The sequence below is a fragment of the Cyprinus carpio genome, chromosome A13 (assembly GCF_018340385.1).
Source record: "Cyprinus carpio isolate SPL01 chromosome A13, ASM1834038v1, whole genome shotgun sequence".
In the NCBI taxonomy this organism is placed as follows: Eukaryota; Metazoa; Chordata; class Actinopteri; order Cypriniformes; family Cyprinidae; genus Cyprinus; species Cyprinus carpio.
Genome location: NC_056584.1, coordinates 5,788,718 through 5,815,388, shown reverse-complemented (window position 1 = coordinate 5,815,388; position 26,671 = coordinate 5,788,718). Strand labels below are relative to the sequence as shown.

Genomic DNA, 26,671 nt, shown 5'->3' with positions numbered 1-26,671 from the left:
GCATGCACCTCTCGCCGCGCTTCTCCATCCAGGGAGTTTAACACAAATTGAAGCCGCTGGGCTGCACTAAGGCCCTGTAGGTCGGCCAGGTACTCTAGTTGAGCCTTCCATTCAGACAATCGTACCTCGGATTCTGTCCCCCCCATATTTTTGGATCCAGGGGCTCCCCATAAAAAAACGGGCATGGCACGGGGTTGGGCTGAAGGCCCCGCGTTGTCGGTCATTGGACGACCTTGGTTACTCAACTCGAGGTGGAAACCCTGCCGACTACGCCAAATCTGTCACACCCAGGGGCTGGCTATGCTTTGACTAAGCCACACCCCTTCTCAACTTCCACCTCGAGGAGGTCCCCAAAGCCAACCCAATGGCCAAACAACACGAGAACAAGTAAGTGATAAAACAATCTTTATTTAAATATTTAAAAATAGCTTGGGGAATAGGGAAAGGGCAATTAAAACTAAACTCTGACTCGGCCCTCCAGATGGGCTATGGCCGGGAAGAGGTCAGGGAGCAAGGGGGCCACGGGGATCCGGGGCGTGGGACTCGGGCCCCGGCCTGAGTCTTAGGTATCCGTAGCGCCCTCCTTCTTCCTCCTCTTCGCTGAATACAGCTCACGGTAAGTACTGGTTCACACAGTTCGTTCTCGGGGTGCTCACTCTCTTTCTCTTCCTCCACAGGCAACGGCTGGGACACAAAGGCACAGTTAATTCGGCTTGGTTTTGCTCTCACCTCTTCGCTGATTGCAGCTCACAGTAAGTACTGGTTCACACAGTTCGTTCTCTGGGTGCTCACTCTCTTTCTCTTTCTCCACAGGCAACGGCTGGGACACACAGGCACAGTTAGTTCAGCTTGGTTTTGCTCTCACCTCTTCGCTGATTACAGCTCACAGTACGTACTGGTTCACACAGTTCGTTCTCTTCTCCTGCTCAACTTGGGCACACTCTTTCTTTGCTTTCTCCACAGGCAGCGTACTGTAAGTACAGGGTTCCTCGGTCTCTCTCCTCGTGTTACCCACTCTCTCTCCTTTTCTCTCCACAGGTATCAACTTGGGCACAATAGCACAGTTAGTTTGCTTTGAATGGCTCTCACCTCTGGGCTGGACACAGCGTACTGTAAGTACAGGGTTCGCTCTATTCCTCCTCGTGTTATTCACTCTCTCTCCTTTTCTCTCCACAGGTATCAACTTGGGCACAATAACACAGTTAGTTTGCTTTGAATGGCTCTCACCTCTGGGCTGAACACAGCGTACTGTAAGTACAGGTTTCCTCTGTTTCTCCCTGTCACCTCCCTCACTCTCTCTTTCCTTTTCTCTCCACAGGTATCAACTTGGGCACAATAGCACAGTTAGTTTGCTTTGAATGGCTCTCACCTCTGGGCTGGACACAGCGTACTGTAAGTACAGGGTTCGCTCTATTCCTCCTCGTGTTATTCACTCTCTCTCCTTTTCTCTCCACAGGTATCAACTTGGGCACAATAGCACAGTTAGTTTGCTTTGAATGGCTCTCACCTCTGGGCTGAACACAGCGTACTGTAAGTACAGGTTTCCTCTGTTTCTCCTTGTGTTACTCACTCTCTCTTTCCTTTCCTCTCCACAGGTATCAACTTGGACACAAAGCACAGTTACTCTGCTTTGGATGGCTTTCACCTCTGGGCTGGACACAGCGTACCGTGCTATCTCCGGAGATCTGAAGCACGCTCACAACATATACTGTACTGAACTAGGCTAGGACCAGCAGTCTCCTTGTCCTCCCGCGACGAAGTGCGTGAAGGCGGGGGTTTATCTGACAGGACACACGGCAATACACAGCAGCCCACAGCAATATACAACACCACGTCAAAATTATAGGTTTTCACAGCACGAAGACTCACCCACCACACTCAGTGTACGAAAAGGACACCCGTCTTCCTTCACTTCGCTTGGTTCGGATCTGGCGATGGAATATGCGGCCTAGCTAGTGATGTCGTCGTTGTGACTACTTCAATAAGTATTCCTTCGGCTCTCCCACCACGCTATATTAGGGGTAGGGCCGCCCTCCTCCTCCTGGAGAGATCTACACAACGCCAGGTCAATATACAGGGCACTTTCGACTGGCTCTTAGTACTCACATCAATGCCGCTTCCAATCCCCTTTTTCACGTCGTCTCAGTTCGCCGTATAATCCGTTCACTTCTCAACCTTTAAGGTTCGCGATGTCTTCACAATCATACAATTCCAGCCTGAGGGAGAGAGAGAGTTAGACAGCCACCAGCAGCGCACCAAGACGGGCACAACACAGTGCTTTCACACACACCAGAAAGAGCTCCCAGACTGTAAAATAACTTGACCTTAAGTACTGCCTTGTCCAGCGTATCCTCCAATCACCAACCGCTGTCCCTAACTAGGCACAGGTGCATCGAATTCCCTGATTTTCCTAGTGGATTGTTTCCCTTAGGTGATGCTGCATGGCTTTTGTCTCTACTGTCATTTAAGAGAAGATTGCACATTGATTGGCTCTTACACTCAGTGGATTGTTTCCCTTAGGTGATGCTGCATGGCTTTTGTCTCTACTGTCATTTAAGAGATTGAATCCAGGAAGAAGGAAGTCATGGAAGATTATGATAAAAATCAACAAACCATCACCGTATTGTAGCTATACTCTAATGGGAATAAGGGCATTATGGGCATGACCCAAAAGAAGTGGCATCATGCTTTCATTTATTTAGGGCATTTGGATGGCTCCAGCAGGTGTTTTACTGAAAAAAAAAAATGAACATTTAACCCTCTGGTAATGTTCATTTGAGGGTCACACTTGTGTTGTTCGCTGTCAAGAGTGACCGAACACCTGAAAATGTAATTTTTTTTTTATTTTTATCTTCAGTACAATCAATGTAATATATTTTTGTTCAATTATATTTTTTCTTTTGTATTTTGAGAGAATGTTGTGGTAATAATTTACATTTATCCAATAATTATGATAATTTTTTTCCCCATTGAAAATAATACACATTTTTTTCCTACTATTTCAATTATGGCAGTGTTTCATGTTAAAATTCAATGCCTTAAAAGTCACTGAGGTTTCGAAAGATTCCAGTGAAGTAGCAATTTTTAAAAATGTAAAAAAAAAATGGGGGGAGTTGGGTGGCTAAAATGACCAAACAACAGCCAACCAGTAGCTAAACATTTGACCGTGATCTAAATAAGAGATTCCGCTTCAGTCTACATTCACATTCGATCCTGCAAACCTACCATTAGAATTCCATAAATTATAAACAATCATGCCACAACCATATAAATGGCATCTGGATTTGATATCTGTGCCATTGTAAAATCCATTTTTTGGCAATCTAACTAGAAAATCATTGGCTCATACTGTACATTACGAAGAGGGAAGCACGTAAAAGGGAAGGGTGATTTATTTTCAAGTTTTCGATCAAGTGTTGACTGGCATGTGTCTTCGCTATGGGTTCGCATCACTCAAAAATGTTGAACATACCACAGTTTCTCCACCACTGCTTAATAATTCATAATTCAGCACTTATTTATGGTTTTAAAAGGCGTCTTTTATACTCACCAAAGCTGCATTTATTTGATTAAAAATACAGTAAAAACAGTAGTATTGTAAAATATTATTATGATTTACAATACCATTCTCTACTTTTAAAATGTATTTTATTCCTGTGATGCAAAGCTGAATTTTAAGCATCATTTCTCCAGTCTTTAGCGTCACATGATCCTCCAGAAATCATTTTAATGCTTATTTGCTGACATTACTGATGCCTACAAATGCATGAGACAGAGAACGCAAGAGAATGACAGAGAATGATATTTAAAAAAAAAGCCTTGAGAAACATCTCCTTCAGGTTTTACACATCGCAGAGCACTGGTTGCCCCAGATGCTGATTTCCAGCTTAAGCCCAGGTGTATAAATGTCATCCCAGTTTAATAGATTATCAGTGTGGATGTCTAGATATTTTGAGTAGATGGCTCTCAGACTCTAGCATCCTGGGATTTGTTGTAAAACATTCATCCAGCATCACTTCTCAGTGAACTGTTGCTAGGTTACCTTCTAGCAGTGGAGCAGTCTGTCCTTGTTTAAAAGGGTGAGAAATGTGCATCTGTGTTTTAGTTCTAAAAGGGTTAAAGTTCATCATGCAGATGCGACAATCCTGAAGAGCCACGATGAAGTAATGCATTTCTTTTAATACACACAGAGAGCATACAAATTATTCATACCATTAAAACCAGTATCTTTTACACAAACCACACTTATAATGAACTATTAAAATTTGAAGTACTACAAGTGAAAATTCAATGCAATTAAGAACACTTCTCTTTCACATGGTTCACCACAGGGACTCCTTATTTTTGTGCAAAAGACTTTGTGTTAGACTGTTAATCGTCAATTTGGGACAAAGGCTTGTCAGGAGTCCCTCATACTAATCCTGCTGAAGGTAGCTCACCGGTCTCCATCACACTTTTGAACACGCACACACACTGACCTAAATGTCCTCACATCTTGTTCTGGAGAGCCAGATGGGCCATAGAGCACAGACAATCGTTTTCCTGTTCCACACCAGCTTGAATCCATTAGCTGACAGATTAATATAGAGGTCACACTGGCCAGCAAGAGGAACATCACCCAACATCATGCTGATTAATGATGCAGTACATCTTCAAGAATAACTTAGTGATACATCATACTGCAGGAATCGATACAGTTTCCAATATCCACAGAACAACATGTGTTTAGCAGGTTTAATGACATGCAAAAGACAAATGACCTCCCCCCAAAAAGACTGAGGGGAAGAAATAGAAAAGTAAAGTTTGAATGCGGTCCTGACAAAGCCTTCATTGGAATTTCACAAAAACATTTTATTGTTAGTTTGAAGGTTATACTGCATACCTTGTGGTTTTTGAATACTTGGACAGATTCTTTAAGTTTGAATGTTGAGTGTTTGCTTGGGCATCTGCTTACTAAGATGTTGATTGCCCATTGCTATGCCCGGCTGCAAATACGTAGTACTTCCAAAGAGGCTGTAAAATGGCTTAAAATAATGTAGAATGGCTAGTGGTTAAAAAAAAAAAAAAAAACTGTGTTAAGGCTTTGTTGTCTGTTCTAGCTATTTGTTACATGAAGGTGTTCGAAAGAATGTTGCCAGGTTGATCTGAGTCATTGTTAGGGCATTGCTAAGAGGTTGCCATGCAGGCAGACAGATATAAAAAGAACCAGCTTACTCCATTTAGAACACAAAGTGAGATCTCATTCGTCGCTGGTGTGGAATCAAAGTGTTTGCTAGATTTACCAAGACTTTGAAGCTCTCATCCTTCAAGTACACTTCTGCAGCAGAGCTTTCAAGCAACACATCTCACATTACAACAGAACGAAAAAATATGTTTATAAAACCGATATAGTCTGTACGCAGCCCTTTAGGTATCTCTGTTTTTTTGATCACAGGCTAATAAAGGGAAATATTCCTTAGCATTTGTTCAGCATTGGGAAATAAGGTATTTGAACCACCTGAAACCATTTCGCCAATATTAAAAAGAGAGGGTTTTGTTATTGTTTATGTCATCCTTTCATATAGAAGATATGGTTGCTGAATGTAACATTAGAGCCTATTTAACATATATGGTTTTATCTCGTGAATTCAATTCATGTTAAAACAACGATGTTGACCAGCCTCAGTAGCCTATAAACAGAAAATTACTGCAATAAATGATCTTCATATTGGTAGATGTCAAAAGAAGCTATTAACATGAGACAAGGAACAACAGACGGATAGTGATTTCAGTGTTTTGTCATGATGAGGAGGTACACTCTGTTAAGACAAAAATAGCCTTCAGCTCTTGAAGTGGAGCAGCGGTTCTTCAGGCTAGATTGAGATATGTGAAGGATGTGACTTTTCATGTTCTCAGCACAAGGATATGCACTTGATATGAGCACCATCCTTCAAGTTTCGTGAGCCGAGGAGAGTCCAGAAGCAGAAGTGAGCAGAAAAGACATTTCTCCTCTTGTGAACTACTGAAAAGTGTTAGCTAAAGTTTTTCGGAGATTGCAGGATGAATGCTGAAATGTGGCTTCTGGTCCTCTTGGATCCACTACAGGTTCTAAAACTAGGGCTTCAACAAAACATGGGCCATTTCTGAGCAACAGGATGTACTTGTATCACACTGACGACACAGTGCCATCTGCTGGTTATGAATACAAACTCAGACAGCTCCTTCAGGCGCCAATCAGAGGCTATAATGGAGCATGTAAAAGCGACTCATTAAAAAGTTATTTTCATAGAAATGAACCATGATGTATAAAAATCAATCTATTTTGTTACTATATACTAAAACATACGAAAAACCTAAGATTGTCTCTAAAATGCGAGTTAACCAATATTGTGATTTACTGAAAGCAATATCACATGCAAGTAAGTCAAGAGTGAGTAAGTACACTGGTCAGCACACACACATTTACATTACATTTAGTCATTTAGCGGATGCTTTTATCCAAAGCGACTTACAAATGAGGACAATGGAAGCAATCAAAATAAAAAAAAAGTCTCAGTTAGCTTAAACGCAGTACACGTAGCAAGGGCTTTTAAATAATATAATAAAAAGAAAACCGATATAATAGAAAAAGAATAGAGCTAGTGTTAGAGGTCTTTTTTTTTGCTTTTGTTAATTGCATAATAAATGAAAAGAAAACAGATAGAATACAAAAAGATTAGAAAGCTAGTTAGATTTTTTTTTTTTTTAAGAATAGAATAGTGAGTGCTAAAGTTAGAGGGTCAAATAAAGATGGAAGAGGTGTGTTTTTAGCCGATTCTTGAAGATGGCTAGGAGCTGCTCGGATTGAGTTGGGCAGGTCATTCTACCAGAAGGGAACATTTAATTTTAAAGTCCGTAAGCGTGACTTTGTGCTTCTTTGGGATGGCACAATCAAGAGATGTTCACTTGCAGAACGCAAGCTTCTAGAGGGCACATAAGTCTGAAGTAATGAATTTAGGTAAAGGGGTGCAGAGCCAGTGGTGGTTTTGTATGCAAACATTAATGCCTTGAATTTTATGCAAGCAGCTATTTGTAGCCAGTGCAAATTGATAAACAGAGGTGTGACGTGCATTCTTTTCGGCCCATTAAAAATTAATCTTGCTGCCGCATTCTTGATTAATTGTAAAGGTTTGACAGAACTGGCTGGAAGACCTGCCAAGAGAGCATTGCAATAGTCTAGCCTGGACAGAACAAGAGCTTGAACAAGGAGTTGTGAAGCATGTCCCGAAAGAAAGGGCCTGATCTTCTTAATGTAGCATAAAGCAAATCTGCAGGACCGGACAGTTTTATCAATGTGTTCTGAGAAAGTCAGCTGATCATCAATCATAACGCCAAGGTTTCTGGCTGTTTTTGAAGGAGTTATGGTTGATGTGCCTAACTGGAGTGGGGAAATTGTGATGAAAAAATGGGTTTGCTGAAACCACAAGGAGTTCTGTCTTGGCAAGGTTGAGTTGAAGGTGATGGTCCTTCATCCAGCAAGAAATGTCTGTTAGACAAGCTGAGATGCGAGCAGCTACCGTCAGATCATCAGGATGGAATGAGAGGTAGAGTTGAGTGTCATCAGCATAGCAGTGGTATGAAAAGCCATGTTTCTGTATGAGAGAACCTAATGATGCCATGTAGACAGAGAAGAGAAGTGGTCCAAGAACTGAGCCCTGAGGCACCCCAGTAGTTAGATGTTGCGACTTGGACACCTCACCTCTCCAAGATACTTTGAAGGACCTATCTGATAGGTAAGACTCAAACCACTGGAGTGCGGTTCCTGAGATGCCCTTTGCCAGTAGGGTTTACAGGAGGATCTGATGGTTAACAGTGTCAAAAGCAGCAGATAGATCAAGCAAGATAAGTATTGAAGATTTGGATTCCACTCTTGCCAGTCTTAGGGCTTCAACAACTGAGAGCAAGGCAGTCTCAGTTGAATGTCCACTTCTGAAGCCAGATTGGTTGCTGTCCAGGAGGTTGTTCTGTGTGAGAAAGGAAGACACTTGGTTAAACACAGCTCGTTCAAGTGCTTTTGCAATGAAAGGAAGAAGGGAAACTGGTCTGTAGTTCTCTTAAAGAGTTGGGTTGAGGGTGGGTTTCTTAAGTAGTGGAGTTATACGAGCATGTCTAAATGTTGAGGGAAAACACCAGTGTGGAGGGATATGTTAATGATATAAGTAAGTGCAGGTACAACTGCAGGAGAAATGGCTTGAAGGAGATGAGATGGAATAGGATCAAGTGGACAAGTAGTAGAATGATTAGAAAGGATGAGTTTGGAGACTTCTGCCTCAGAGAGTGAACAGGAGGATGTGAATGAGTGTATGTTTGCTGGTAAGATGTGCTTGACGGATTGTGGTGTTGAAAAATTGTGCACTGATGTTTTTAATTTTATTAATGAAAAATGTGGCAAAGTCATCAGCTGATAGAGATGAAGCAGGAGGGGGAGGAGGAGGACAAAGGAGCAAGGAAAATGTTTTAAAAGCATGTGAGAGTTAGACGAATTGTTAATTTTGTTATGGTAGTATGTCCTTTTAGCAGTGGAGACATTAGCAGAGAAGGAAGAGAGGAGTGACTGATACACATTAAGGTCAGTAGTATTTTTGGATTTGTGCCACACCCTTTCAGCAGCTCTAAGCTTAGAACGATGTTCGCGTAGAACATCAGATAACCAAGGGGCAGAAGGGGTGGTACGGGCTGGCCTGGAAGACGAGGGGCAAACAGTGTCTAAACAAGATGTAAGAGTGGAGCAGAAAATTTCAGTAGCACTGTTAGCATCAAAAGATGCTAACAGTTTAGGGGAAGGAAGCGAAGATGAAACCATATCAGATAGCCGGGAGGGAGAGAGTGAGCGTAGGTTACATCGAAAGATGATATGTGGAGGGGTAAGTGATGTGTCAGGGACCATGTTGAGGTTAAGAGTGAGGAGGAAGTGATCTGAGGTGTGCAGTGGAGTAACCAGTACATGATCAGTGGAGCAGTGTCGGGTGTAAATAAGGTCCAGTTGGTTGCCTGATTTGTGAGTAGCAGTAGTTGACACTCGGTTGAGATCAAAAGAGGCAAGCAGAGTGTGGAAGTCAGCAGATAGAGGTTTATCTAGGTGGATGTTGAAATCTCCAAGCATAACTAGGGGAGTACCATCCTCAGGAAAGGTTGAGCGCAGCACATCTAATTCATCCAAAAATAAACAAAATACAAATAAACTTATACAGACAAATACAATTTCCACCAAAAGAGGGTAGGTAACAGTAACTGAATGAGATTCAAAGGAGCTGTTGATACCCAAAGATGGTAAACATAAAATAAATTGAGAAAAATGTCTCTAGACCGGACTCGAGTACTACAGCCCTACCAGCTGGACTGATTTTGATTGTAGTGGTGGGCCGCTTGGACCAAAAATGGCATGGTTGATTTTCTCTGTCCCATTCCAGCCCTGCACGTAAAGCAAATACCTTTAAAATATCCACACAGTATTGTCACCCATTTTTTTTACCTCTTAACTGTTTGCATCCCTGATCATTGTATGTTACAAATATTGTTGGCAAATATTGCTTTTGTTCCTGTTTTGTAAGTTGCTTTGGATAAATGTATCTGCCAAATGCATAAATGTTAGTAACTCCTAATTTTAACTCCTCTTATCACTGATTTTTTTTTTTTTTAATAATTTCTACACATCTCTTCGACGAGCATCTAACCACCCCAAACCCCACACCCTTAAACCAATGTGCACACACCCACTGACACACACACACAAAATAGCAACAATTTTTCTTTTCTGCATTTCTCCTCTTCTCTAAAATAGCCATGAAATATGGATATAATTGTCTGCTAAATGTGTGTGTATATATAGCAATTTTGACTTTAATGTGATAATTATGATTTATTATCAGTGACTTTTTTAAAATGATTATTTTAATGTTTTGTATTGCTGGTTTTTATCAGGAAAAATAACATTCATAATCTTTCGTCAAAATAAAAGAACTTGCCAAAAATAGCTGTGTATGGCTGTTATTAAGCCTCTCATTAAAAAACACAACTGGATCCTGGAGAATTAGTTCTCAGACCAATCTCAAATCTCCCTTTTCTGTCAAAGATACTAGAAAAGGTAGTCTCTACACAACTATGTTCTGTAGAGAAAAATGGTATCCAGTCAGGATTTAGATCTTATCATAGTACAGAGACTGCTCTCATCAGAGTTACAAATGACCTGCTCTTGTCATCCGATCGTGGTTATATCTCTATTAGTGCTACTGAATCTTAATGCTACGTTCGACACTATCGACCACAATATTCTTTTGAATAGACTGGAAAATTATGTTGGCATTAGTGGAATTGCTTTGGCATGGTTCAAATAATACTTATCTGACCTTCATCAATTTGTAGCAGTGCATAAGTGAATACTGCCACAAGGCTCAGTACTAGGACCATTGCTTTTCACACTTTACACGCTACCCTTGTTGGATATCATCAAGAAACATGATGTTAGCTTTCACTGTTATGCTGATGATACTCCGCTTTATATTTCTTTGCGGCCCGATGAAACATACCAATTCGCAAAACTGATAGAATGCATAGCTGATGTAAAAAATTGGATGACTAGTTATTTCCTAACTGCTAAATTCTGAAAAAACAGAGGTGTTAATTATCGGACCAAAAAACTCTGCATACGGTCTAACACGATGGCTGTGCTGTCAATTCTTCGCCATCAGTTAGGAACCTAGGTGTACTATGTGATAGCAAACTTTTCTTTGAAACTCATGTTTCTAGCATTTGTAAAACCACATTTTTCCATCTTAAAAATATATATATATCTAAACAAATGACCTATGCTCTCAATTTCAAATGCAGAAATGTTAACTCATGCATTCATGACCTCAAGGTTAGATTATTATAATGATTTTTTGAGTGTTTGCTCTGTGCGCTTATTAATAAACAAACTCCAGCTGGTCCAAAATGTAGCAGCTAGAGTTCTTACCAGAACCAGGAAGTATAACCATATTAGCCCGGTTCTGTCAACACTGCACTGGCTCCCAATTGAACATCATATACATTTCAAAATTTTGCTAATTATAAAGCCCTGAATGTTTTAGCTCCTCAGTACTTGCGTGAACTACACCATGCTGGTTTCGTCTGGACAGAGGAGGACCGAGCCTGGTTTCTCCCATAGATTTTTTTTCTCCATTTCTGTCACTGATGGAGTTTTGGTTGCTTGCCAATGTCTCCTTTGGCTTGCTTAGTTAGGGACAGTTTCTGGCAACATTGTTGATTGACTGCACAGACACTATTAGAAGAGAGCTGAACTGAGCTGGAAGATGACATCACTGAATAAACAATCAACTGATTTTAACTGATAAACTGACTGTTTTCTGTCCTCTTGCATTATCAGCACACGCTTTTTTCTTGTTTAACACTGAAAAGCTGCTTTGACACAATGTGTTTTGTATAAAGCGCTGTATAAATAAAGGTGACAACGAAAAATGGGTCGCAACTGCAGTTTCATATTGAATATTGACTGCAGAGATGCTGATCTGTAATCTAGCACAAATCAACACAGTTTTGCTCTGCTCAGCCAACAAATCACCATTCATATGCATTACTCACATGTAAGCGTGTATTCTTATCTGTGAATTTCATCACCGGATGTGGGAGGAAACCACAGGAGTTCACTTGCATCTTTCAAAGCATTTCAACACACAACCTCTTTCAGTTCAGTCTGAGGAAGGATTCAGTTCTTTGTTCTCGTTGATTTCGGTGGTCTCTACAAAGTTTGATATTTATAGAAGCAAACCCTCAACTTCTACATGCACTTGTAATTATTTGGAACTATCAAAAAAAAAAATATCCTAAGTTTTGCAGCATCTTTAAGGAACATCACATTGTACTCAAGCACTAATTAGAAGTCAACTGACTTCACCTGTGTTCCTGTGTAAAAGGCTTTTGAGGGTCCATGTAGGAAACAAAACTGTTGACCAATGGGAAATGTGCCTTCTCTCTAGAGGACGGCAGCACACAGTTGGTGGTTGAAGTGTTGCTGAACAGGAAGTTGCTGAGTAGAATTGAGAGAACTTCAGCAGACATGAGGGTCTCTTATCAGGCTCTAGTCTTGCTTTTCTTAGCAGGCTTATGCTCACTCGGTAAGACAAGCTTTTCCTTTAATTATTTCTTTCTTTTTTTGTGTAGATAAAGAAGTTTGTTTACTTTTGTGTGTTTTCTTGTAAGGATGTACTATGTGGTCACTTAAATGGCTATAGTCTGTCCAACTGAGCAGATCAGAATTGGATGTTTATTTGCTGTCTGTATAAAGACCTGTACAAAAATGGCTAATGTTTACATTTTTCTTCTTTGACTAAAGAGAAAGTTCCAGTTCACGCATTTGTCAGCAGACCAATCCCAGGAACTCTACAGAACGTCAGCAAGAATGACACTGGGGTGAAGGAGGCCGTCCTGACTGGAACCTACTCATTTAATAATAAATCCAACGATGCGTTCCTCTTCAAAGCATCAGCTGTTGATGATGCAAAGAGACAGGTATAACTCAAGATGCCCATACGTCTCACTGTGTGTGTGTGTGTGTACATGCGTCATCTGGTCTCTGCTCTGCTATAGATAGTCAAAGGCATCCGCTACATTCTGGAAGTGGAGATCTCACGGACCATGTGCAGGAAGAGGGGCAACACTGATAACCTCAACAACTGTCCCTTCCAGACAGACAGTCTGTTACGGCAGGTATGGGTGCTTTTCTATGGAGCTAGAGAAGTTCAAATGGTTTTCTGGTTCTGAAGTAACTCTGTAAAGCCAAAATAAGTGTTCATTTTTTTTCTTCTTTTTTTCTGATTCTTCATGTAATTGCAGACAGACTTTATTCCTGTGATGCAAAGCTAAATTTTCAGCATCATTATTGCAGTCTTCAGCATCACATGATAGCCTTGGTTGTATTTAAATGTATAAGCTGTGCGTTTAAACTTGCAGACTACTTTTTACAGGAAGAATAGTCATTGTTCCACTTAATATTGATGGCTTTATGAGTAGTTAAAAAATGTCTCCCGGTTAGCAAGAGTTTAATGCGAGACAAAATATTTCTAGGGTTCAAATCCGGCCAAAACATGAGCCTGATGCACTTGATCTCAAGCCAATTCTTGGTTGTCTGTGCAGTGCAGGCAGGAGGATTTCCTTGTTGAAAAATAACATCTGATCGTTTCTCTTGAGATAACAATTTTATCTAAACTTGTCGTAAGCAAGCAATTCTGCAATATTCTCTTATACTCCAAAGCATTAATTGACATTTCAGAGTGAAGCAGCTCAGCAGCACCAGCAGCTGAAATCTTCCTCCGTGATTACTGTGATAGAGATACATTCATTATTGTATTTCTCAGCAGATCTTCAAAGACGCCGCTCTGGTGCATCAACATGCAACTCATGTTTTATCATGATTCATCACTCCACACAACTCTGAATCAAACCTCCCATACATGCTTTATAAGGAGAGCTTTTGCTAATTCATACTAATTTCCTTACCAGTAATTAGTTGTTAAGATCATTAAAACATTAGCATTTAGCCATTTTGGGATTGCCACAATTTTTTTAAATTTATTTTTTCCCCCCGTATACTGTATTCAGCAGGGATACATTAAGTTAATCAAAAGTGAAAGTAAATATATTTTTGATCCAACTAAGGTTTCTATTTCAAATAAATGCTGTTCTTAATAATCTACTAATAAAAAAAAACTTCAAAAAACAATAATAAAAAAAAACAACAATAACAAACAATCAAGAAATAAATCAGCATAACATCAGAATGATTTCTGAAGGATCATGTGACACTGAAGACTGGAGTAATGAAGCTGAAAATTCAGATTTGAGAACCCTAAGAAATTTAAAATACATATCAAGAAAATTTCATCACCAGACTTAATAAGTACAAATATGCTTTATTAAACTGTATTTTGAAGTTGTAAACAACATTCATAAATGATTTTTATTTAATTTTTTTCTCTTCTAGACATTCTTCTGTCACTTTGACGTATGGTCCATTCCATGGATGAACATAATGTCAACTACATATTTTAAATGTCATTCCGATTATATGTTCTGAAATCTTTTTCATCAAATTGTTTTTCAATGGCTCCACCTGAAATGTCATGCTAATTTAATACCAAACTCAATGTGAAAATAAAATAAGCCACAGTGAATAGTGCAGCGCTGGTTATGATGTACAGTGACCTTCAGTTCATCAGATGCTGAGCTTGTGTTGACTGACTCTGAGTGTAAATTATTCAGTGAGGGCCATCACTTCAGTCTCTGAGCTCCCTGCGCTCTTTTCCTTTGAGCCGCAGATCTTACGAGCAAACTGGCCCTAGAAAGACACCAGCACTGATCAAACACACATCTGTCGGGTTCGTATGAACAGATTTATTGATTTTTTTTTTTTTTGATTACTCTTTTACTATATGTTATTGGAAATGTGCATGACATACTAGTCCTAGATTCATAACTCCATATGGCTATTAGGTGGGTACATGCATCCAATGGGACAGTGGTTCTCAGCTGGATTTCTTTCAGAATCCAGATTTTAGAGTGGACATGAAGCACCGATTCAGCAGCCAAAGCATTATCATACAAAAGTGACAAAATTGCCCTTAAACTAAAAAAAAAAAAAAAAAAAAATGCTTTGATATTAAACCAGTCATTGATGTACATTGAAAATGTAATTGTTAAAATATATATATTTTAATGTCTAATAAAACAACGCAACATTAAGCATTAGTTATTTTTATTTAGCAACAGATTAGTTTAAGATTAAACAACTGCAAGTTCAAGACACACATCTTTGATGCCAAATGACTTACTTTTGTCTAAGCTTAAGTTCAACGCAACTTACACCGACTCCATGCCCCTTCCCTGGGCATCAGACCCACGACTTTGGTGTTGCTAACATTATGCTGTAATTTTTAAACTACAGAAAATGTACTCACCCTCAGGCCATCTAAGATGTAGAGGAGTTTGTTTCTTCATGGGAACAGAGAAATGTAGCATTGCATCACTTGCTCACCACTGGATCCTCTGCAGTGAATGGGTGCCGTCAGAATGAGAATCCAAACAGCTGATAAAAACATTACAATAATCCACACCAGTCCATCAGTTAACATCTTGTGAAGTGAAAAGCTGCATGTTTGTAAGAAACAAATCTATCATTAAGGTAACTTCAAACCATTGTTTCTGGCCAAAATAGCTTCAGATCCATAGTCCATAATCACACTTCCTCCAGTGAAAAAGTTTGTCCTCTGACATCAAAATACACTTTTGGACTGTTTTTGCTTGATCTGTGCATATTTCTCTCCTGATTTAGATGAGACAACTTCTTCATTGGAGAAAACAATATTCTGTATCGAGGACTATTTTAGCTAGAAGCAATGATTTGGAGTTTGAATGTCTTGATGGATTTGTTTCTTACAAACATGCATCTATACTCTTCTCAAGATGTTAACTGATGGACTGGAGAGGTGTGGATTACTTGTGTTTTTATCAGCTGTTTCGGCTGTATCATTCTGACGGCACCCATTCACTGCAGAGGATCCATTGGTGAGCAAGTGATGCAATGCTGCATTTCTCCAAACCTGATGAAGAAAAAAACTCATCTACATCTTGGATGACCTGAGGGTGAGTCAATTTTCAGTAAATTTCAGCGAACTATTCCTTTAAGCCATTTTTGCTTCCCCAACTACGCAAGATTGATTGATTAATTTCATTGTTCTTTTTTCCTCACTGATGTCCAATCAAGTGGGCCACATCTCACCAGTTGAGAGCCACTGTTAAAGTATATTATTGATGATAATTTCTTATAGTCATCATATAAATATAAACTGTAAACATGCAGATTCTAAAGGTGTGCTAAATACTACAAAGCCAGCATCATTTATCAGCTGAGAGTGACGCAGATCTCATTTCAGCAACATATACAAATAGTGATGAAGACACTTTCAACCACTCAATTAAAAATAAACCTAAACATTCAAACACCGGAGCATTTTTAGAACCAGAGATAATTATCAGCAGATTCATTTAATAATGACATCAAAATACCCTTTCACTTCCACTTAACAGCATCTCAATGATGCCGCCCACGGAAATTAATATTGTTTTTACCAGTCATCTTGTTTTGTATCACAGCGCCTTTAAACAAACTGTTGGCAGCTCTATTTTAAGGGTCAGACGACGGTCGGTGCAAATAATACATGTACAGAAACTGCATAATTTCTGTGAAAAACAAAAATAGTAATGGCACTTCTTTTGATTTAAAAAAAAGAGAGCTTATTACGCACTGCACATCTCTCAAAAAAGAAAGTCGCCCACATGGGTAAATGGAACAAAAACATGGGCGTCTATCAGAGCTAAATGAAGAGAATGGTGATCAAACGAAGGGAGTGTGTTGACTGTAATATGGAAGATGTTAATAAGTCTTGTTGATGTTTGCCAATGTTAATAGCTTCAAAATCTGTTTGTTTGGAAGCCAGGGTGAAATGACTCAAGTAGAGCATCTGTTAGGCTCATGACGTGTTCACACTTTGCTCAGATCCAGCTTGCACAGATACGGCGAGCGGAAGGAGCCCAGGTACAGGTGGCCGTTGTACTCGTGTGCCTCGCTGATGTAAGCCGCCACCATGCCGTGTGGGTCGTGGAAGCTGCGCACGCATGTCCCGCCGTCCTGCAGCTCCACCACCAGACTGTAGCGCGGCACAAACTTCAACAGAGTATCTTGACTGAAGAGCTGAAAACACACAAAACGTGAAGAAGCATATCCATTTTAGAAATACATATACAGTAGGAATGTGTAATATATAAAAACAAACAAAAAAATATAAAAATCAAAAATCAACCATGATTCCCCTAATAATAATAAACATTCAAATTGTACTTGAACTAAAAAAAAAAAAAAAAACAAAAAAACAAAAACGACACTTTTTTTAAATGTCTATTTGTCAATTTGAAACGTGATTTATTTGTCACCGTTACATGTAACTATATTTTAAACCATTCAAATAACCAGTGATTTTACAAATGTTTATCTATTTTTCTTTTTGAAACGTGATTATTTTCTGTTACATTTAAACAACTGAAAAACATCTACTTTATAAATTGTCAGTTTCCAATAATGTCTATATATTTGTCCATTTGAAGTGATTTATTATTTTACCTTTACATTTAACTACATTAATTTAAATAAACAGCTATAAGTGTCTGTTTATTTGTCTTTTTGAAAAGTGATTTATTTTACAGTTACATTTATTTCAAATTAAACAGTTTAAATAAACCTCTACTGTATACATTTACATTTTTTGTAAATTTGAAAAGTTATTTTTGTATTTTTTGGTTACATTTTACCTTTTTAATAAATATCTACTGTACAAATGTTTCTTTTTTTTCTACTTAAGGTGACTTATTTATTTAGCAGTTACATTTTTAAAAATTTGTAAATGATTTAAATAATAAATATAAATATATGTAATTTGAAAAGTTAATACATGTGATGATTAGACCTTAAATATGAGCTTCTTTAACCAGGGTCTTTGAGACAGGAAGTCAAGCATGGAGAAGCCAGGGTTGGGTCGCACAGCGGACATGGAAACCCAGTATCCACCCGAAGAACTGCGTCGAATGTTGTCAGGAAATCCCGGGAGGTTGTCTATAAATGTATACATACCTCCTTTATTGATACCAGAAACATGAACTCTGAAGAGAAGAGAGTAAATATTCAATATGCAGCACTGAACAAGAGCAGTGACAGGATGATATATCAGCTAAACCTATAAAGCAGTCTGTGTTCGTTTTTTTTGGGACCATCAACATTGGAGTCATTAGCAATTTTGGCTCCAATTCATCAGCAACCCCTCAGTTAATCTATGAGAAGAGCTAGAGTCAACATAAAAGTCCTGATTTAACCAGACCGTCCCAGATGAGCACGGGGTACATTACATTAATATTAAAGCTTCTGCAGCACTGAGACCACACTCGCTTTAGTAAGAGAAACACGCTATGCATCTCTCCACACAGGAAGCTTAATGATGGAGCCTGTTGCCTTGGCAACAGCATGCACTCATCATTTATCCAGGTAAGGAGAGCGGCCTGTGCCTCGAGCAGACATGAGCCATCAAGCAGCAGAGAACGAGCACTACGTGATTCAAGAACTCAGCTGTGAGAGGCGATAGAGAAGTGACGGGAGAACTGATGTGCCCTAGCTCACCTGATAACAAATCAGCCCAAAGGAAGGAACAGACTGTTTCAAATTACACAAAAACATTAAAAAAAAGATCTTATTTCTAACTTTTGACTGCTAGTGTATCTCTAGTTTTGGGAAAATAACATCCCATGTTTCAATCAACGTCCAAAGTAATCGAAGAGCAGTTCAGTGAGCATCACCTCCTGATTCTGGCCATTGTGGTTTCAGCCACCAGAACGGACTCCTCATCAGGGAAGAGCTGGATGCCGTTTGGAAACCTCAGGTTCTCCATCAGCACGGTCACTTCCTTGCTCTCTGTATCATACTCAAGCACCCTGGAACAACCACATGAGCAACATCAGTCACTGTACAAAACCATCATTCCCTCTGAAAACAATCAGTGATTCACACAATGCTCCAAATAAAAAACCCGTGAAAGTCAGAAGTGCCAGTGCATTTCATGTCCCAGTTACCGTCCATCTGCTGTGGCCTCCATGATCAGGTGCATGAAGTCTCTGCGCTGCCATCTGCTGCTGGAGTCAGTGAAGTACACCTTTTTCCCATCCTGAGTTACATCCAGATCATTGACAAAACCCAGACGCCGACCAGCGATCATCTTCCCTGTGCTCACCAGAGATTTCACCTCACCTAAAAGCCAAAAAGAGATGGAAAAAAACAAATAACTACATAGAGGATTGGAACATGTGGCTGAATAAATAATCATAGAATTTGTATTTTGAATGCATTTTTGGATGAATTATTCCTATTGACATTTTAAAGCAGAATATATGGATTCCCTTTCCTTACCTGTGACAGGATTGACCTCAAACAGTCCCAAATAGGCATCGGCGACAAGCAAAGTGCCGTTGGGCCCCACACGGATTCCCAGAGGACGTCCACAAGTGTGCTCATGCTCTCGAGAGCCTTTGAATCAGGAAACAAGTGACTTGATGGACATTCAACACTAATGATCAAATCAACATAACTCAATTAATATATAACCTACAGATGTCAAATAACTTGATGCAGCTGACGGAGCAAAATGCTTGAGCTAGTTAACAATTACAATTCTAAGCAGATTTTATGTTTGTTTCCACTGTGTCTGCCATTTACTACACAAGCAGGCAAAAGAAAGAAGCATATCCACTGCATCTAGTGCTTCTATACTTTCATAAAACATTCAAACATCTCTATGAAGGCCTTTAATACATGCATTCATGTATTGCACCAGTGAAATAAATCAAATGCACAAAAAAAGACAAAAGTATATATGACTTAAATTAAGCGCATAACAAAACTATTAAATCGTATTATATTATAAATTGCAATATACTCAAAATATAAAAAATTACTATAAATGATATATATTTGCTAGATTTATGCATTTTCTTTTATAAAATGTTAACATTACAGTTTACTAAAATTACAAAGCTTCACGTCTTGTGCAACAAAGCCACAAACCCAAGCTTTTCAAACACTATAAGGTCACTCATGTTGAAATCCCACATTACTCAGCGCTTGAGGAAACGGTCCAGTATTTGTGGTTTTCTTACCGCATGGTGGCTTGCCAAGCGTTGCTAATACATGAATGTTCCTTCCCTCGATTTTGACGATCTTTCCATCAGCCGTCCCAGTGTATAAAACATCTGCCAAACAAGAATAATTCAGAAACAATACATGCTGTCATTAAAGCATACCAAATTATATATATATATTTTATATTTAGTTATTACATTTTATCTTCATACTTCCTTATATACGGTCACAGTGTGCAAGCATGCAATACAAAAATACCTAATCAATCACACACTCCTTGTCAACTCAACTCTCATCTATTTCGGCCTGTACAACCACAGCCTATTCCTCAGTGCACGCTGACCAACAGCTGGGACAGACCGGGTGAAAGGTCACGCTCTGACTGCATCGCATCGTAAATACTGACCTCCAATGTTAGCAAGGGATTCTGGGCCGATGAGCATATCCTCAAACAGTCGCTCAGCCTGTCTGAGTTTTAGGTTGGGCTCGTAACAGCCAGTCATCAGAGGCGGTTCATTTAGACTAATTATTAAAAACAAAGACAGACATTAGTCAAGCCTCACGTTCATCTGTTGAGGAGACGTCTGCGCTCAACTCAAAGCTCTTACAGGAGATGAAAAGCCCTACATATCAGCTGCAGAGGCATCATATATATATATATATATATATATAAATATATAATAGGGCTTCTGCTGTATTGCAACATTTCCATTATGCAACCCCTCATACATCATTACATGCACATACACGCTTGTTGCTGCATGAGTAATATCCTATTGTATATGCTTTATTCAACAAATTAATCATTTATAATCTATGACTACTAGAACAGGACTTTCTATCCGAGTTGAGCAAAATGCAGCTGGAACATTTACACTCCCCATAGATATTTTCATGAGTTTTCAAAGCCCGGATATATCTTATAACCTTAAATTCACAGGTTTTCCAGAACCGAGCATATCTGAAATCACCGTGTGACCTGCGTGTTTTTAAATCCGGGCCAGTGCATGGCTGATGAGAGCAGAGAGCTCACCTGAAGACCTCTGGCTGAATGGGAGACTCCAACAGGAAAATGACCACCAGCAGTGGGAAGAGCAGGAAAGCCACTAATGTCAGTAGTGTCCCACGAAACACCTTCCCACTGTAAGTGCTGACACACACAAATACCAGCATGGACGTCAGGAGTGCTTATTTGAAGAGGACACATTTTACACAAGTTAAACTGAAGTAAATGAACAGTGCATATAAATGTTTCAGAAGACAGGTAGGGCTGTCTCACCTTGTGCTTTTGTCCTGGGGTTCATGGGCTTCATCTCTAATTGTTTGAGGTCTGTTCAACCTCCTTAATCGCAGTCCTTCGGGCTCATTCATTCTGTGGTAGTGTCGACTACTAAATAAACGAAATAAACGCTGGTCCAACAAACGACGAGTTTATAAGCTAAGTTACATCCCAGAGACTCACGCGCGTCCTCGACAACACCAGCAACCCGTGAACAGAGAAGAGTCTTTTTCCTTTTTTCAAATTAAAAGGCCTGATCAAACATTTTAAGCATCAAAACAACTACGATATCTTACAGTAACTTTAAATTTGTATTAAAAAAACAAACAACAAACATTTTAGGCGGCAAAACGACTATCTTACAGTAACTTTAATTTGGTATTAATAAACTAACACACTTTACGCGGCAAAACGACTATCTTACAGTAACTTTAAATTGGTATTAATAAACAAACAAACATTTTAGGCGGCAAAACGACTATCTTACAGTAACTTTAAATTGGTATTAATAAACTAACACACTTTACGCGGCAAAATGACTATCTTACAGTTACTTTAAATAGGTATTAATAAACTAACACACTTTACGCGGCAAAACGACTATCTTACAGTAACTTTAAATTGGTATTAATAAACAAACAAACATTTTAGGCGGCAAAACGACTATCTTACAGTAACTTTAAATAGGTATTAATAAACTAACACACTTTACGCGGCAAAACGACTATATTACAGTAACTTTAAATTGGTATTAATAAACAAACAAACAACAAAACATTTTAGGCGGCAAAACGACTATCTTACAGTAACTTTAAATTGGTATTAATAAACTAACACACTTTACGCGGCAAAATGACTATCTTACAGTTACTTTAAATAGGTATTAATAAACTAACACACTTTACGCGGCAAAACGACTATATTACAGTAACTTTAAATTGGTATTAATAAACAAACAAACAACAAACTTTTTAGGCGGCAAAACGACTATCTTACAGTAACTTTAAATTGGTATTAATAAACTAACACACTTTACGCGGCAAAACGACTATCTTACAGTAACTTTAAATAGGTATTAATAAACTAACACACTTTACCGCGGCAAAACGACTATATTACAGTAACTTTAAATTGGTATTAATAAACAAACAAACAACAAACTTTTTAGGCGGCAAAACGACTATCTTACAGTAACTTTAAATTGGTATTAATAAACAAACAACAAACATTTTAGGCGGGAAAATGACTATCTTACAGTAACTTTAAATTGGTATTAATAAACACACTTTACGCGGCAAAACGACTATCTTACAGTAACTTTAAATTGGTATTAATAAACAAACAAACATTTTAGGTGGCGAAACGACTATCTTACAGTAACTTTAAATTGGTATTAATAAACAAACACACTTTACGCGCGCAAAACGACTATCTTACAGTAACTTTAAATTTGTATTAATAAACAAACACACTTTATGCGGTAAAACAACTATCTTACAGTAACTTTAAATTGGTATTAATATACAAACAAACATTTTAGGCGCGAAATGACTATCTTACAGTAACTTTAAATTGGTATCAAAAACAAAAACAAACAACAAACATTTTTTAGGTGGCAAAACAACTATCTTACAGTAACTTTAATTTGGTATTAATATACAAACAAACATTTTAGGCGCGAAACGACTATCTTACAGTAACTTTAAATTGGTATCAAAAACAAAAACAAACAACAAACATTTTAGGTGGCGAAACGACTATCTTACAGTAACTTTAAATTGGTATTAATAAACAAACACACTTTACGCGGCAAAACGACTATCTTACAGTAACTTTAAATTTGTATTAATAAACAAACACACTTTATGCGGTAAAACGACTATCTTACAGTAACTTTAAATTGGTATTAATATACAAACAAACATTTTAGGCGAGAAATGACTATCTTACAGTAACTTTAAATTGGTATCAAAAACAAAAACAAACAACAAACATTTTAGGCGGCAAAACGACTATCTTACAGTAACTTTAAATTGGTATTAATATACAAACAAACATTTTAGGCGCGAAATGACTATCTTACAGTAACTTTAAATTGGTATCAAAAACAAAAACAAACAACAAACATTTTAGGCCGCAAAACGACTATCTTACAGTAACTTTAATTTGGTATTAATAAACAAACAAACATTTTAGGCGCGAAACGACTATCTTACAGTAACTTTAATTTGGTATTAAAAAAACAAAACAAACAACAAACATTTTAGGCAGCAAAACGACTACAATATCTTAACGTTAATTTGGTATTAATAAACAAGCAAATAAGTAAATACAACCTTTTAAGGAAAAATATATCGATTTATATTATATGTACTACAGATAAAACAGCTGAATCAAGAAATTAAAAACAAAACATGAACAATGATGTGCTTGTACACGTCAAAACCTTGAAATGTTGCTTTATGGGAACATAACTCTTAAAAGCATAAATAATATTCTAAAAACACAAACACGCGATCAAAACATAAATAATTCATAAAACTCATCAGGACATTGTTATGGACTTTTGTACTGTTCATCTGTGCTTTATTTTGAACTGTAATCTAGTTGCTCTACTACTCCCGTTATGAGTTATGAATACTTTTAATATATATATATATATATATATATAAATATAAATGTTTTAACTATAATTTTAAAAACTATAACTATGATGTTATATTTTGACTTTAATTATGAAAACTACACTTTTATATCGTTGTATGGTTTCTGGCTTCACACTGCTGGTTAATGCTGGATTCTGGGCTGAGAGGTGTATGTGGATGCTCTGATGGCTATTATTAACTCTGAAAACATCCATACTACGGTTTGGGTTGCCCTCAAGAGGCTTGATCTCAATGGTTGGTCAGTTTTTTCTTATAGTCTGTTTGAACTGCATTTAGTTAAACAGCAGTCATCCTGGGGTTGCCATGGCAATGTTAACAAGTTTGCTGTAGAATCTCTTTTGTCTGCCTTTTTGCAAGCATCTTTGTTTTTACAATAGGAGAAAAACCAGTTCTTGTGTCCGCAGAAAAGTAATTAGCTTTGCCTTTTGGCAACTGTTCTATAATCAGTTAGAGATTGGATAGAGAGCAACAGGTGCATCTGACAGCACAAGGCAGTTACTGGTATTGTTTTGCCTGTGGCTTTGAATAATTGTTGCACAGTTTTGCGCTGACATGCATTGCAAATGTAAAAGATATGTTATGAGTGCTGACACAAGCAGTTATTTTACAGATAACAGGGTCACAGCTCTCCAAGAGGTTCACATTCCAAGTGGAGCCAAAGTACCCAGCGTAAGACAAGTGCGTTTTTTGACTAGTTCTTGGGTTAGATGTTGAGATTTAATATATGCATTAAATTAGTATTATCTTTCCTTACAGATACTAGATCATTCTTTCAGGCTTGACACTTCTCAGATAATACTTAAGGTATTTTGACTTGCTTTACCTTCTTGTGGTGTTTGAATCCTTTGCTCTATATCTATACAAACTGAAACGTTTTGAAATCAATTTCCAGATACGAAACAATCAAGGATGTCTAATTACATTAAATTGCTGCATGCCACCAAACAGCAAGCAAATGTAAGTCTGTTTAAACAACCTTCCTTAGTGTCAGCTTTAGACAATCAAAAGCATCAGAATTACCCTTCTTTTATAACGGGACAACATTTGGTCCCTAGAATGAAGTTTTAGGGACTTTTTATGAGAGCATATTTATTTTATAAAAATATTAAAATAGCTTGTCACACTCTTATGCCAAATACCTGAGTTTAATAAATTCTGTAATGTTAAATTCTCAAATCATCAAATGGCAGTAGCTGTAAATAATGTACAATAAACACATGCTGAAATACAGTACATTTGACATAAATGGCTGACATGTTGCATTTTTGACCTGGTTTAAGGAATAGTTCACCTAAAAATTTAAATTTGCTATAAATTTACTCACCCTCAGTCCGTACAAGATGTAGATGAGTTTGTTTCTTCATTCAAATATATTTGGAGAAATATAGCATTACATCACTTGCTCACCAGTGGATCCTCTGAAGTGAATGGGTGCCGTCAGAATGAGAGTCCAAACAGGCATATTTTCAGGATTGACTACTTTTAAATTTGTTCAGTTGTTCTTCTTTGTACTCAGGCCATATGTCCTTGAAGTGGCCAAAAACTACCAGCACGGTATGACAACTTGTGTGGGCTTTTATATTATACACCCCCACCCCCTGGCTTTATCACATTATCAAAACAATGACATTATTTTTTTCTTTATGAATATAGTCAATCCAAGACCCAGAAGTATTGCCGTGACTGTTATTAATAAAACCTTGAAGTCGAGACTACAGAGCATTGTGAAAAGGGTGAGAACATTTGACTCATAGCCCTTAGTCTCTGATACTCAGACTGCTTCTTTAAATGTAAAACAAATCAACACTTTAAAACTCCCTCAATGACCAAGTATGAACATGCTCTCTTGTGCCTGCTCTTATTTCAGATGGAAAGATTAGAAGAACTGTTGCCTCAAATCAAGCTAAAACACCATGAAAATATGACAAAGGTGAACTTCTGATCTGATGTTATATTTAACTCCCTTTTCTTTCCTGCTTAGATGTTTTTCCTGTTGAAACAGGATGTTGCTCATTCATTTTTAAGTATAGTATAAGAGGCTTTAGTTACGTCACAGATGAGCCATGATTTGCTACTTGCTATTAGGCCAGTAGCTAGTATTAGGCAGAGAGCATTTGACTGAAGTCTGTAAGTCATCAGGATATATTTTTGTTTTGTTTTAAAGAAAGATATAAGGTCAGTTCTAAATAATATGCATGCTAATAGTAAATTGTGTCAACTGGAGTGCACTAGTGTATATAGCATAGACTAAAAGCCACACAACTATTAAAGAGCAAAAACGTAATTGTCGTAAATGATGGCAGATACTTTAATGCTTTTAATTGCAGGACACTGAGTTACTGAATCAAAAGCTGGTATTTCTTCACAAACGAATGCAGGTAAAATGTTATTCCTCATGTAGCTGTGTGACCATCATCAAAATAATCATCTACATCAACAATGTAATCTGTTTAATATAGGTGTCAGTTAGAAGGGAATGTCAGGTGAATATTACAGTGTCAGTGTCTGTTCAGCTTTCTTTGGTTTCAGATGGCTGAGTCGTATTGCTGGGAGGGCATGCTGAGAAGAGCTCCACTGTGGTGAATGATGCTTACGCTTCAGTTTTTCTTTTCTATCTTTAGAGAATCTGAATGAAATAACTCATCTATTTCATCTGCATAGTGGACACAAGTCGGCTTTAAAATGCATGGATGTGATTGCATTATAGGCTATATGGCATCTACAAATAAATGCTGCATGAGATTTTTTACTTTTCTGAGCCTTTTTTTTTTTTGATAACGTTTATCCACTTGGTGTTTTATTGATTTTAGTGGATGTATGAAATCAGTTCTCCTCAGATTCACACAGGTGTCCATCAGAGTAACTACAGGTGTAGAGAATTACATTAACTGTCAACATGAGTGAATGGGTGCCGTCAGAATGAGAGTCCAAACAGCTGTTAAAAACATCCACTAAGCTCCAGTCCATCAGTTAACATCT

At 38.0% G+C, this 26,671-nt stretch overlaps 2 protein-coding genes across 2 annotated transcripts; one reads left to right on the top strand and one right to left on the bottom strand.

The window, feature by feature from the left end:
* Positions 1-11,929: 11,929 nt before the first annotated feature.
* On the top strand, positions 11,930-14,754 carry LOC109108116 (cystatin-F). The gene is made up of 4 exons (XM_019121291.2): positions 11,930-12,131; positions 12,350-12,525; positions 12,604-12,723; positions 13,997-14,754. The coding sequence occupies exons 1-4, from the start codon at positions 12,074-12,076 to the stop codon at positions 14,087-14,089; spliced, it is 447 nt and encodes a 148-aa protein (XP_018976836.1). The 5' UTR covers positions 11,930-12,073; the 3' UTR covers positions 14,090-14,754.
* A 1,267-nt stretch (positions 14,755-16,021) lies between these two features.
* LOC109070725 (adipocyte plasma membrane-associated protein-like) lies at positions 16,022-21,275 on the bottom strand. Its single transcript, XM_042768449.1, has 9 exons — positions 21,027-21,275; positions 20,781-20,897; positions 20,154-20,269; positions 19,765-19,857; positions 19,019-19,135; positions 18,685-18,859; positions 18,412-18,546; positions 17,532-17,724; positions 16,022-16,762 (listed from the first exon to the last, which is right to left on the bottom strand). The coding sequence occupies exons 1-9, from the start codon at positions 21,116-21,118 to the stop codon at positions 16,553-16,555; spliced, it is 1,248 nt and encodes a 415-aa protein (XP_042624383.1). The 5' UTR covers positions 21,119-21,275; the 3' UTR covers positions 16,022-16,552.
* Positions 21,276-26,671: the final 5,396 nt, after the last annotated feature.